This window comes from Capricornis sumatraensis, chromosome X (genome assembly GCF_032405125.1).
Source record: "Capricornis sumatraensis isolate serow.1 chromosome X, serow.2, whole genome shotgun sequence".
Taxonomy (NCBI): domain Eukaryota; kingdom Metazoa; phylum Chordata; class Mammalia; order Artiodactyla; family Bovidae; genus Capricornis; species Capricornis sumatraensis.
The window spans coordinates 86,551,251-86,562,783 of record NC_091092.1 but is presented as its reverse complement, the minus strand read 5'-3'; the positions used below and the strand labels follow the sequence as shown (position 1 = coordinate 86,562,783).

The 11,533-nt window shown below is 39.2% G+C and overlaps 1 protein-coding gene across 1 annotated transcript; it reads right to left on the bottom strand.

The window, feature by feature from the left end:
* Positions 1-2,170: 2,170 nt before the first annotated feature.
* On the bottom strand, positions 2,171-11,288 carry PAGE4 (PAGE family member 4). Its single transcript, XM_068963213.1, has 4 exons — positions 11,211-11,288; positions 10,630-10,735; positions 9,072-9,197; positions 2,171-2,421 (listed from the first exon to the last, which is right to left on the bottom strand). Exons 1-4 carry the CDS (start codon positions 11,286-11,288, stop codon positions 2,171-2,173), a joined length of 561 nt encoding a protein of 186 aa, XP_068819314.1.
* Positions 11,289-11,533: the final 245 nt, after the last annotated feature.

Here is an 11,533-nt window from a genome sequence, read left to right as displayed (position 1 = left end):
ACATATCATTCATTTTCTATCATCTGTATCTACCTATTTATTATTTATACATTTTAATTTAAAGTTTTCTTTATTATAGGGAGTTTGGGGGAGAATGGATACATGTGTATGTATGGCTGAATCCCCTTGCTGTTCACTGAAACTATCACAACACTGTTAATTGGCTATCCCCCAATCAATACAAAATAAAAAGTTCAGAATTAAGTTGTCTGTATTATAAAAGTAACACATGCTCATAGTAGAAATATTCAAATGACAATGATTTGTAAGAATTTTTTTAACTCTCCTTGTCTCCCTTCCCACCACCCCAGTTCCACTGCCTAGTGATAACCACTACTAAGTTTCTTAGGTTCTTCTCCAAAAATTTACATAGAAATGAAAATTTTGTACTCTTCCATAATCATATTAAATGAATATGAAAGTGGATTTTTTATGTATATCACACACACACACACGTGGGACTGCATCCCATACATTGCTCCATAACACATAGCTCAGCTTAGCACCTCATCTTGGATTATCAGATGCAGGCTGAGACCACTATTTCTGAAGACCTCATTTATAAGCGGTGGGTGTGATACTGACTGCACTCTCCTGTGCACTGGAGAGCAAGTAGTGTGGTCTGGTGTGCTGAAGTCCCAGGTGACAGTGAGTATTGGAGAGGAAGGGAGTTGACAGACTGCAGGGTATGGTGAGATATGCCAGGGAGTGAGGTAAGTCTGTGGGTGGACTGCAGGTGGCTGGCCCTTACTTCTAGTGTAGTCTGGCCTCTATTTCTGGTTCTAGAAAACAGGTTTTGATACATCCAACATCCATTGTGCCTTTACAACAGGCCTAACTCTTTTCTCTGAACACTGCCATTTTCGTCTCAATCTTTGTAAAATTCCTGTGATGTCAGAATTATCTCCAGTTTACAGGCAACAAAGCTGACATTCAAAGAGGCTCATCTGTCTACATCTTACAAGTAGATACACAGTTGTTAAGCAGAACCACAAGCCAACTCAGTTCTCTTGATTCTCATCCAGGTCTCTGTCCATTGCACTCCACCAAAGGCGTCTGGGGAGAGATTATCTTGTATCTCATGCAGTATTCCTGGAGTATAGGCTTTGCACCCACATACACAACCCTTTTCTCCTTGTCCTTCCCTTCGTCCATGCATCCTCCCTCAGCACTGCGGGGCCAGGGATAGAGGGGTATCTTAGTCCAGAAACATCCCTGGGGCTGGGAAACATCCCCCCAGAGGCCAAGTCGCGAGGAGTGCTGGCAGAAGCAGTGATCAGCCAGCATCTCTGAGGCTGAGCAGGTTCCCATCCCTGTCTGAGGCTCCCCGCCCACCCCAGGCTCTGCCCTGCCCCATAAGAACGAAGCTCCATTCTGGAGCAGGCCTGGACCCCAGATACAGAGGGGCAGAGCTCCCAAGGCCATTGGGCCCCAAGAGGCACATCCCATGCCCATCTTATCGGTGCTCTGCACAGTCCGTGCCTGCTCCTCGCCTCCCCTGCACCTCCCCTGCACCTTTCCCTCGGGCTCCCAAGGCCACGGGTGGGCTGAGGTCTTGGCAGCCAGCCTTCTGGCCCAGGAGACGCTGAACCAGCTGCCCCGGGGGTGGCGGGATGGAAAAGGCACAACAAAGCCAGGCCTACTGCTGGCATCTCCCCTACAGCTGAGAGAGGGGCCTGAACTACAGGACACTGTCCCAAGACCCTCGAGCCCAGCAGAGGCCCGGACCAGGCAGCAGGTGGGAGTGGCAGGGAACCAGCTTCCATGTGTGGAGCCGCCGGTGTAGGGGAAGGGGCGGCCATGCATCTTCAGGGCACGGCTGTGCTGAGCTGGGAGCCATGGGGAGCAGCACCAAGGGGCTCACGAAGACTGAGCCCAGAGCAAGTGGCTTGGGTCTTGGGCAGCTTGGGGATGCTGGGAGGCAGCTGTAGGTGCTGGTCCCGGGGAGTGCAGCCCAGTGAAGTGAAAAACTGCACAGTCGTGTCTGACTCTTTGCGACCCCATGGACTGAACTCTCCAGGCCAGAATAGTGGAGTGGGTAGCCTTTCCCTTCTCCAGGGGATCTTCCTAACCCAATGATCGAACCCAGGTCTCCTGCACTGCAGGTAAATTCTTTACCAGCTGAGCCATAGGGGAAGCCCGCAGCCCAGGGCAGGGGTCAGGATGAGTCTCACGAGAAGCAGAGAGTCAGAGACAGTGTGTTCCAGGAAGAGTCTGGTGCCTGAGCCCCAGTGATGGCGGCCCTTGGCCCAGTACACACTGTCCTGCCTGTAGGGCTGTACTGCTCCATTATGTTGTGGCTGAGTTCTCCCTGGTTGGCATGGACATCACCCGTCCTCCTGGCCTCTTCCTCCAGGTAGGGGGTACTGCCTAGGCCTCCCGGGGTCAGAAGCTGGAGTTGGTTGTCAGGAGTCATGGGCCCTTAAAGAGGGTAGAATGCTGGTTCCTATATACCTGAGGTCTCCAGAGTTGCCCGGTGCCTCCCCTTCCTAAGCCAATTCTTGTTTCCATCCCTTGAAGCACCCCAGTATCCTTCCAATAAATGCCTGCCCTTTCTGGTGTGTGATGAAACACTAAAATTGGTTCTCTGCTTTCATAGGCACCTAATTTAACACACTTTCCAACCATCTGGCACCTCTCTCCTGCTCCCAGAGGATAGATGTAGAAACTGAGCATAGGGTCCAGGTTGTATTGGGTTTCCTTATATCTTAGACTTTCCTGGTGGCTCAGACAGTAAAGCATCTGCCTACAACGTGGGAGACCTGGGTTCGATCCCTGGGTCAGGAAGATCCTCTGGAGAAGGAAATGGCGACCCACACCAGTATTCTTGCTTGGAAAATCCCATGGACAGAGGAGCCTGGTAGACTACAGTCCATGGGGTTGCAAAGAGTCGGACACGACTGAGCGACTAAACTTTCTTTGTATCTTAGAGCAATCTAATACATGGTGATGGACTGGGAGGGGTAAAAGCCTGAAGGACCAATAGCACTGCTGGATTACCCTAAAGGCCAACTAAGCAAGTGTTTAGATCACCAGGTAGAAGGGGGCTCCCAGCAATGAAAAAGAGATTGCTAGAAACATCTGATATTCAAATTAGATATTCAAAGAAACCACAAAATCAGCATTGTGGGGAAAATATAAAAATCTTATCATTTTTTATCATGAAATATACATGGCAGGTGCAAATAAGAGCACTTCATAATCTTTCTGAACCTCATAACCTCTAAGGATCTTTACCACTGGGCTACTGGGGACCCTCCAAGTCCATTTATGTTACTGCAGATGACATTATTTCATTATTTTTAATGGCTGAGTAATATTCCATTATATATAAAATATATGTATGCTAAGTCGCTTCAGTCATGTCCAACTCCTTGTAACCCTATGGACCATAGCTCACCAGGCTCCTCTGTCCATGGGGATTCTCCAATTAAGAACAATGGAGTGAGTTTCCATGCCCTTCTCCAGGGGATCTTACCAACAGAGGGATCAAGCCCCTATTTCTTAGTTTCCTGCATTGGCAGGTGGGTTCTTTACCACTAGCACCATCTAGGAAGTCCACACTATAATGGAATATTACTCCATTATATATTATAGCAATATATATGTAATGGAATACTACTCAGCCATAAAAATGAATGAAATAATGTCATCTGCAGCAACATGGATAGACTTGGAGGGTATTATTCTAAGTGAAACAAGTTAGAGAAAGACAAATGCTGTATGATATCACTTATGTGTAATCTAAAAAATACAACAAACGTGAATAAAACAAAACAGAAACAGACTCACAGACATAGAAAATGAATGATTACCAGTGGGGAGAGGGAAGGGGGAGGAACAAGATAGAGGTAGGGGATTAAGAGCTACAAATTACTATGTATAAGATAAATAAGCTATAAGGATATATTCTACAGCAGAGGCAATATAGCCAATATTTTATAACTATAAACAGAGCATAGCCTTCAAAATTGTTAGTCACTATTTTACACCTGAAATTTATATTGTACATCAACTGTACCTCAATAAAAAATTAATTTCTATAATTACTATCTCCACTTGCTCACCTCCCATTCTCACTTCTTTTCAATCAGGCTTTCCTCTCTATCATAACTCCCACTAAAATGGCTCTTATCAAGGTTTCTGGTGACATGTCTTGCCAAGCTAACAATGAATTCCTTTTTACCCTTCTTGTGTGACCTCTCACCAGTATTTTAAATTGCCGACCACTTATTATTTCCTTAAGATTTTGATACCTCACCTAGTTCCTTCCTCTCTGGCAGCCTTTTTTAGGTTTTGCCTTTTGTAGAGTGCTCCAGGGCTCTGCCTCTAGCGCTCTTCTATGTAATCTCTACCCAGGTGCGTTCCTGTGGATTCATGGCTTCAAATGCTATCTATATCCTGAATTCCAAATTTACTAAATCCATTATATCCAAATGCCTACTGACAACAGGACAATAAGCAATTAACACAACATTTTAAAGAGCAAGGGATAATACTGATACGTTTTCTCATCCTGCTAGGCTAACTCGTCTACATAAAAACAAGATTAGTGTAAGTTTGAAAACTCCTCAGGGACTTCCCTAGAGGTCTGTCCAGTGGTTAAAACTCCATGCTTCCATTGCACAGGGTGCATGTTCAATCCCTTGTCAGGGAACTAAGATCTCATTTGCCACATGGCACAACCAAAAAAAAAAGAAGGAAAAAAACTCCTTAAACAGGGATTTGTTGAAAATAATGTACCTAAATTGTGAGTTGTCAACTCAGTGAGGGCCGGTGTGAAAGAAATCCTCTCTGCACTAGGTTAGAGAGAGGGTAAGTTACCCACCCCATTTGAAACCAAATGAATTGGGAGCTAAACAATCCACTCAAAGACATTTGAAACATATTTAAAAAGGAAGACTGGCATCTCACCATCTGTATGTTCACTGAGCTGTAGAAAATCAGAGACCCATTCTAGTGCTGTAACCAGAATGAAATGTGATGACCAAGTTTTTAGAGCTTGAAATATTTCCCCTGGAAACAGGAGCCTAGTCTTTGCCTAGTGGTTTTAGAGAAAGGCTTGCAGAGCTGCCAGTAACAGCTGAGAAAAAAGAAACCACGGTCTAGGAACATGCTCTACTACCACTCTGCAGGTATGGCAAGAATGAACTAGTTTCCTACAGGCCGAATGGAGAGTTAGGAAAGCAGCAAGACTGAAGCCATTGCCCAAGGGTTCCTTGCCTTATCAGGGTAAGGGGACCACAGCACAATAATCTTGTGAAGTGTAAGTGAAGCACAATAATCTTGTGAAGTGTAAGTGAAGAACAGGAATATGAAGTTAGGCAGAGTACACCACTCATGTTCAACAATGAATATACATTCAAGCATGTATGGAATTTTTTTTTTTTTTATAAAAACTGACCACATGCTGGGTCATAAAACACATTTCAACAAATTTCAAAGAACTGAAAAGCAGTGTATGTCCTCTTATAAATAACTGCAACAAAAATAATGTATTGAATATGTTGTTGAATACTGAGTTTTCTGTCATAAAATCTGTTAATTATAATGTACAATGTGTAACAGATTTTATTTTCTTGGGTTCCAAAATCACTGTGGACAGTAACTGCAGCCATATTAAAAGATGCTTGCTACCTGGAAGAAAAGTTATGACAAACCTAGACAGCATATTAAAAAGCAGACATCACTTTAACAACAAAGGTCCATATAGTCAAAGCTATGGTTTTTCCAGTAGTCATGTGTGGATGTGAGGGTTGGACCATAAAGAAGGCTGCGCACCAAAGAATTGGTGCTTTTGAACTGTGGTGCTGGAGAAGACTCTTGAGAGTCCCTTGGACAGCAAGGAGATCAAACCAGTCAATCCTGAGGGAAATCAACACTGGATTTCCATCGGAAGGACTGATGCTGAAGCCCCAATAATTTGACTACCTGATGCAAACAGCCATTGGAAAAGACCCCGATTCTGGGAAAGTTTGAGGGCAGGAGCAGAAGGGGGGAACAGAGGATGAGATGATTGGATGGCATCACCAACTCAATGGACATGAATCTGAGCAAACTCCGGGAGGTAGTACAGAAGCCTGGCATGCTGTAGCCCATGGGGCTGCAAAGAGTGGGTCATGACAGAGCAACTGAACAACAACAAATTATGTACAAATCTTATATAGCCTTACTGATTTCTCCTTGTTGGCTCTGCCAATGTATTATATTTTGAAGCCATGCTATTAGATTCATATTTAAAACTGTTGTTAAACTACAATAAATTCAATTTTTCTACATGAAGTGTCCCTTATTTCTAGTAATGCCTGTTTATCTTAGAGCCTATTTTTAGTTATTTTGCGTAGAGTTATCATTTGTCCATCCTTTTACTTTCAACTTTTCTGAATTCTTGTGTTTTAGCTGTATCTCTTCTAAACAGTTATATCAGTTATTTGTGCTATGTAACAAAAAGAAAGTGTTCAAATGTTTAAAGTTAACACTTAAAAGTAATCCAAAATCCAAAGAAATCAGAAATAAAATTAGAACATTTTGAGTAACGAAAGACCTATTTAAAGAGAAAATTATAATTTTAAAGTATATGCTTAAAAGGCTGAAAATTAATAAGCTAAACATCTCCAGCAGTTAGAAAAGGAACAGCAAATAGATAAAGAAGAAATAATAAAGGCGAAAAATGAAACAGGATAGAATCAGTATAGCCAAAAGTTGGTTTTATTTTGAAAAGACTAGTCAAAAATATCAGTTAACCTTTGGTGAGGCTGATAAAAATGCAAGAGAGAAGGCACAATTTATTAGTACTAAGAATGAAAATGGCAGTGTCACTACAGATTCTGCAGACATTAGGAGAATAGGAGGCTATTATGAACAACTTTTTGTAATGAAAATTTAGATAACATAGCCAAAGTCCCATAAAAATAAAACTTATCCAAACTGACTTAAGAATAGAAACCAAGATACTGAATCATTAAAATTTTCCTAAAAAGAGAACTCCAGGCCCAAATGGCCTCACTGACAAAATCTATCAAACATTTAAGAAATATTTCCAATGTTAGATGAATTCTACCAGCAAACAGAAAAAGAGGCTATTTATATTAACTCAGTTTATAAAACCAGGATAGCCCTTGATATAAAAACCCAATATGGAGAGTATATTTTAAAAATTATGGACTAATTTAACTCATAAAGATGCAAAAAATCCTGAACAAAACATTAGGAAAAGGAATCCAACAATACAGAAAAGGGTCACTGTATCATGATGCAAACTGTTTTCTAGGAATGCCACATTAACAGATTAGTGGAGAAACATCAAGATCACCTTAATAGATGCAGAATGAGTGTGTGATAAAATTCAACCAATATCCATGGTAAGTACTCTTAGAAAACTAGGCGTAAACAGGAACTTTGATCTAATAGAGATCTAATTTAAAAAACCTGTAGCATACATCATAGTAGGACATTGAAAATTTTCCCTTTGAGGTCAGGCATATGACAAAGATGTCCACTATCATCGTTTCTATTCAACACTATACTCAAAGGGTTCAGCCAGTGTCATAAGGTAAGGACAAGAAATAAAAGTAGAAAGATTTAAAAGGAAGAAACAAAACTGTATAGAGTATGATTGGGTATGTAGAAAATCTAAAAGAAAGTAGACATAAACTATTAATGTAAGTTTAGCAAAGTTGCCAGATACAAAATCATTACACACACACACACACAAAATAAACAGCACTTCTACAGACCAGCTCTAAACATAACATGAAGAATCTTTTGAGATACCACTTACAATAGTATCAACTTCCTAGGAACAGACTAGACCAGACATGCATGATTTTTTCCATGAAGCTGCAAATTTTTATTGAGAGAACTGATCAAGCCAAATAATCAACGTAACAACATGCATGGCTTCAGCTTGTCTTCTTTTTAACTTCTCACTGTCCATCACCTAAAACATAAATGTAACAGTGGTACATTACTTAGAACTTTACTTAGATAATAAAAAAGGTACACAAGACACTACAGTTTGGGTTTTATAAGATGAAACTAAAACCAGAACCCTGACTACTGCACATGCTTCCATGCTAATGAACATTTTCAGGCATATGAGCACTAATTTTTTTTAATGTATCATTCTTTTTGGTGGTGTGAAGAAACAGATTAATCAAGCTCAGAACAGATTAAATCCTACTAGCCTATTTAAAGAAACTTTAAGGAACGAGCAAAAACTGCCAGTGAGTTCAGTTAAAATAAAATTAACCAAAAACTTTGAGAAGTAAAACAATCAAGCAAACCCAGTGTTATTCAAATACATTTACTTCATGTATCCTTCTAATTATATATATATATATGTATGTTAAAATAATAATGTCATACTTGGAACTTTTCGAAGAGAAGGCAAAGAATAGCATTCCATTTGGTTCATCTCTTTTATATGAAAGTATTTTATTAATTTAGCTCAACCATTATATAGCCTATATAAAGTAAGGTGGCATTTTGTTCCATTCACACCTGTTGTCCTGGAATAAGTAGTCACGGCACTCCCTTTAACTCTCAAGGGTATCCCGGTTTGGATGATAAAAATTAGACGGTCATACTAGTTTTAAGCCATGGCCATGACAGATGACATTAAAATAGGAAGGAAAATACTACCATTTCTCAGCAAGGCTCACAATTAAAAAAAAAAAAAAAACCCAGCAAACCAACCTAGAAAAGCAGAAACATACACATCTATATTTTTTGGCATTTAAAAGACAATGATTTTTGAGAAAAATCTGGAAAATTAAAAAAAAATACTATTGTATTGCCTAGATATCCAATTAGCACTGGAATATGTTAATTTATGTACTTTAAGAAGTATTTGATAACTTGCCTTGGGTTTAAAAGGACTTCTACTCCAAAGAATAATACTTTCTTTCACGTTTTATAATTCAACAATATGGACCTGACAATTCATTTTTTTCCTCATACAGTGTTTTGTGTCTGAACTACTTTTCAAATAATCTCTATTGTTATTAAAGTATAATAATATTGCAGAAAACAACCATTCCACAACTTGCATTCTTAATAGACAAATATACCTCCTTCCGGAATTTCAGCAGGCACTATATTAGGTGGAATCTTCCCTTTCACATCAGGGCCATCTCCAAGCTCACCCTCAACCTTTTCCACATCCAGTTCCTGGCGGGAACCTTCCAATTCAGGTTCTGATATAAATAGAGAGTTATTACTATAAGTGGCAAACTATAAATTAATTCTATTAAATAAAGCACTGGAGGTTAGCATTACCCTAAATGTGATACATAAAAATGTAATGACCACTAAAGATTTTTGCTATAAAGTGAAGTTATATTGTCCATATGTTACCTCTTCTATGAATCTTTTTTCTAAAACTGTTTAAAACAAACTTAGTTGTCTCCTTTGTAAACTATATACACATCTATTATTGCACTCATTAGATCAGCTACTGTTTACATGAATTTCTCTGACAAGATTGTGAACTCAAGGCAGAAATCATCCTTATTTGTATTTATATCCTCAGCACCCAGGTTATTACCTGCCACCAAGAAGCCTCATAAATGAGTGGGGGGAGGGGGAAGTCTTTAAAAATAAGACAAACCCAAACTGAAGAACATTTTATGAAAACAACTGGTTTTGGCCTTTAAAAGATGTTAATCATGAAAGACAAATACTGAGGTATGCTTCCAGGTTAAAGGAGTACAAAAAGAGATGACAACTAAATGCAATGGGTAGTCTTGGGCTGGATCCTGGGTCAGGAAAAAAATAATGCTATAAAGAACATTACTAGGCCAACTGACAAAACTGGTTATTACTAGGCTAACTGACTACATATTTTTTTCTCAATGTTAAATTCCTGATTTGATCCCTGTATTGGGTTACACAGGAGAATATCCCTGTTTTTAGGAGATACTTACTGAATTAGAGAGTAAAGAGCTGTATTTGAAATTTACTCTTAAATGGTTTGGCAATAATAATATGTATATTAATACCTAAAGCAAGGATAGTATATGGCAAAATATTAGCAATTGCTGAATTAAGGTAAAGAGGATACAGAAGTACACCGTGCCTTCTTACAACTTTTCTGTACTTTTTAAAACTTTTCTAAGTAAAAAGTTAAGAAAATATGTGACAACTAGATTATGGTTCAGGAAGACAAAAATATTGAAGACTTTTAATAGCAACTACAATAGGGTTTCACATTTCTTATTTCTCTGCATTATAAATTTGAATTACAATCTAAGAGCTAACCAAAATATATCTAGTTTTGCTTAAACTTTTGATTCAATGACTTCAGAAGCCCTGAAAACAACATTCCAAAAAGATCAAGTTTAACTAGTAAAATAGGGTATAATTTTGTCAAAATTTATTGTTGCTTCCTTTGATTTGCCAATTTAGGGCCTTGGCAAGAAATACATTTACCAAGCATGCCAAATTAAAACACAGGTGAGTAAAATGCTGAAGGAGGGAAAACTTATCACAGAGAGGGACTGCAGTCAGCTGAAAAATATATCTTTTCCTTACCAAACAGGTTTCCAGCCAATTTTCAGGGAACCCTTTATACCCGTCACTAGTAAAACATCATAAATGAAATACAAATTGTTCTTCCATGCCCTTTACCTTGAACCACAGACGCTCCTCCTTCTTTCTCCTGTCCAGGTTCCATGCCCACATTCTTAGCTGGTGGTTCCTTGCGCTGAGATTTTTTGCCACCTAGTTTCCGGGCCTTGGGGGGAGAGTAGGGGCAAATAAAAAGTACTGTTATTAATACTATGGCAAGAGAAAACACAAATACACATGCTACATGGAGGTAACTAATCAATAATCTGAAGAGGCTTTTTCTGTTTCTATGTAAGTAGTCTTAACAAAGTTACTCTTCCTATAGAGAAAATACTCTAAGAAAGGAGTTATCTACAAGGACCAGTAATTCTGGAAACCATCTTCATCTTTTCTAGACTGTGTGTTATTTATTAATAACCACAATAGAGAAGTCATAGGGACGATTTCCAGGCTCATACCAATATACATATCCAGGCAATACCAGAACATAAGTCTCCTTGCTCAATATCTCAGTCATGAGATTCATCACTCAACTATTCTCAGCAAGATAGCCCTTTGTACAACAGATCTATATTGGTTAAACTTTAAATTTTTTCTTTTATTAATTTCTGCTAATGGAAGTAAGAGATCAAAGCACTTACAGCCATAGTTTCAGCAGTATCAGAAGATTCTTGACCATCTCCCCTTCCTCTAGATCTTGATCTTACTCGTGCACTCATATTTCACACTGAAAGTAGAAAACGGTGAACTGGAGAATGTAGTTAATTTTAAAAGACTATACTGGACTATTACCAAGCTGGTTGGAAATTCCTTTTTATTACAATATAATGTTATTAATAACATCAAATAAGGCTGTCTGCAAACCCCTTTGTTTCTCTCACAGCCAATTTGGCAGAGAAAGGACCTTCAAGTACTTGATATAAAAAAAAGGCATGACCTTACTAAAGAAATTCGATCTCACTCT

Coding starts and splice junctions, on each gene's coding strand:
- PAGE4 (XM_068963213.1), bottom strand. CDS start 11,288: ATGAGTGCACGAGTAAGATCAAGATCTAGAGGAAGGGGAGATGGTCAA. Junction 10,736..11,210: donor ATACTGCTGAAACTATGGCT/GTAAGTGCTTTG, acceptor TCTCCCCCCAAG/GCCCGGAAACTAGGTGGCAA. Junction 2,422..9,071: donor TGCTGAAATTCCGGAAGGAG/GTATATTTGTCT, acceptor ACCCTCTTTAAG/GGCCCATGACTCCTGACAAC.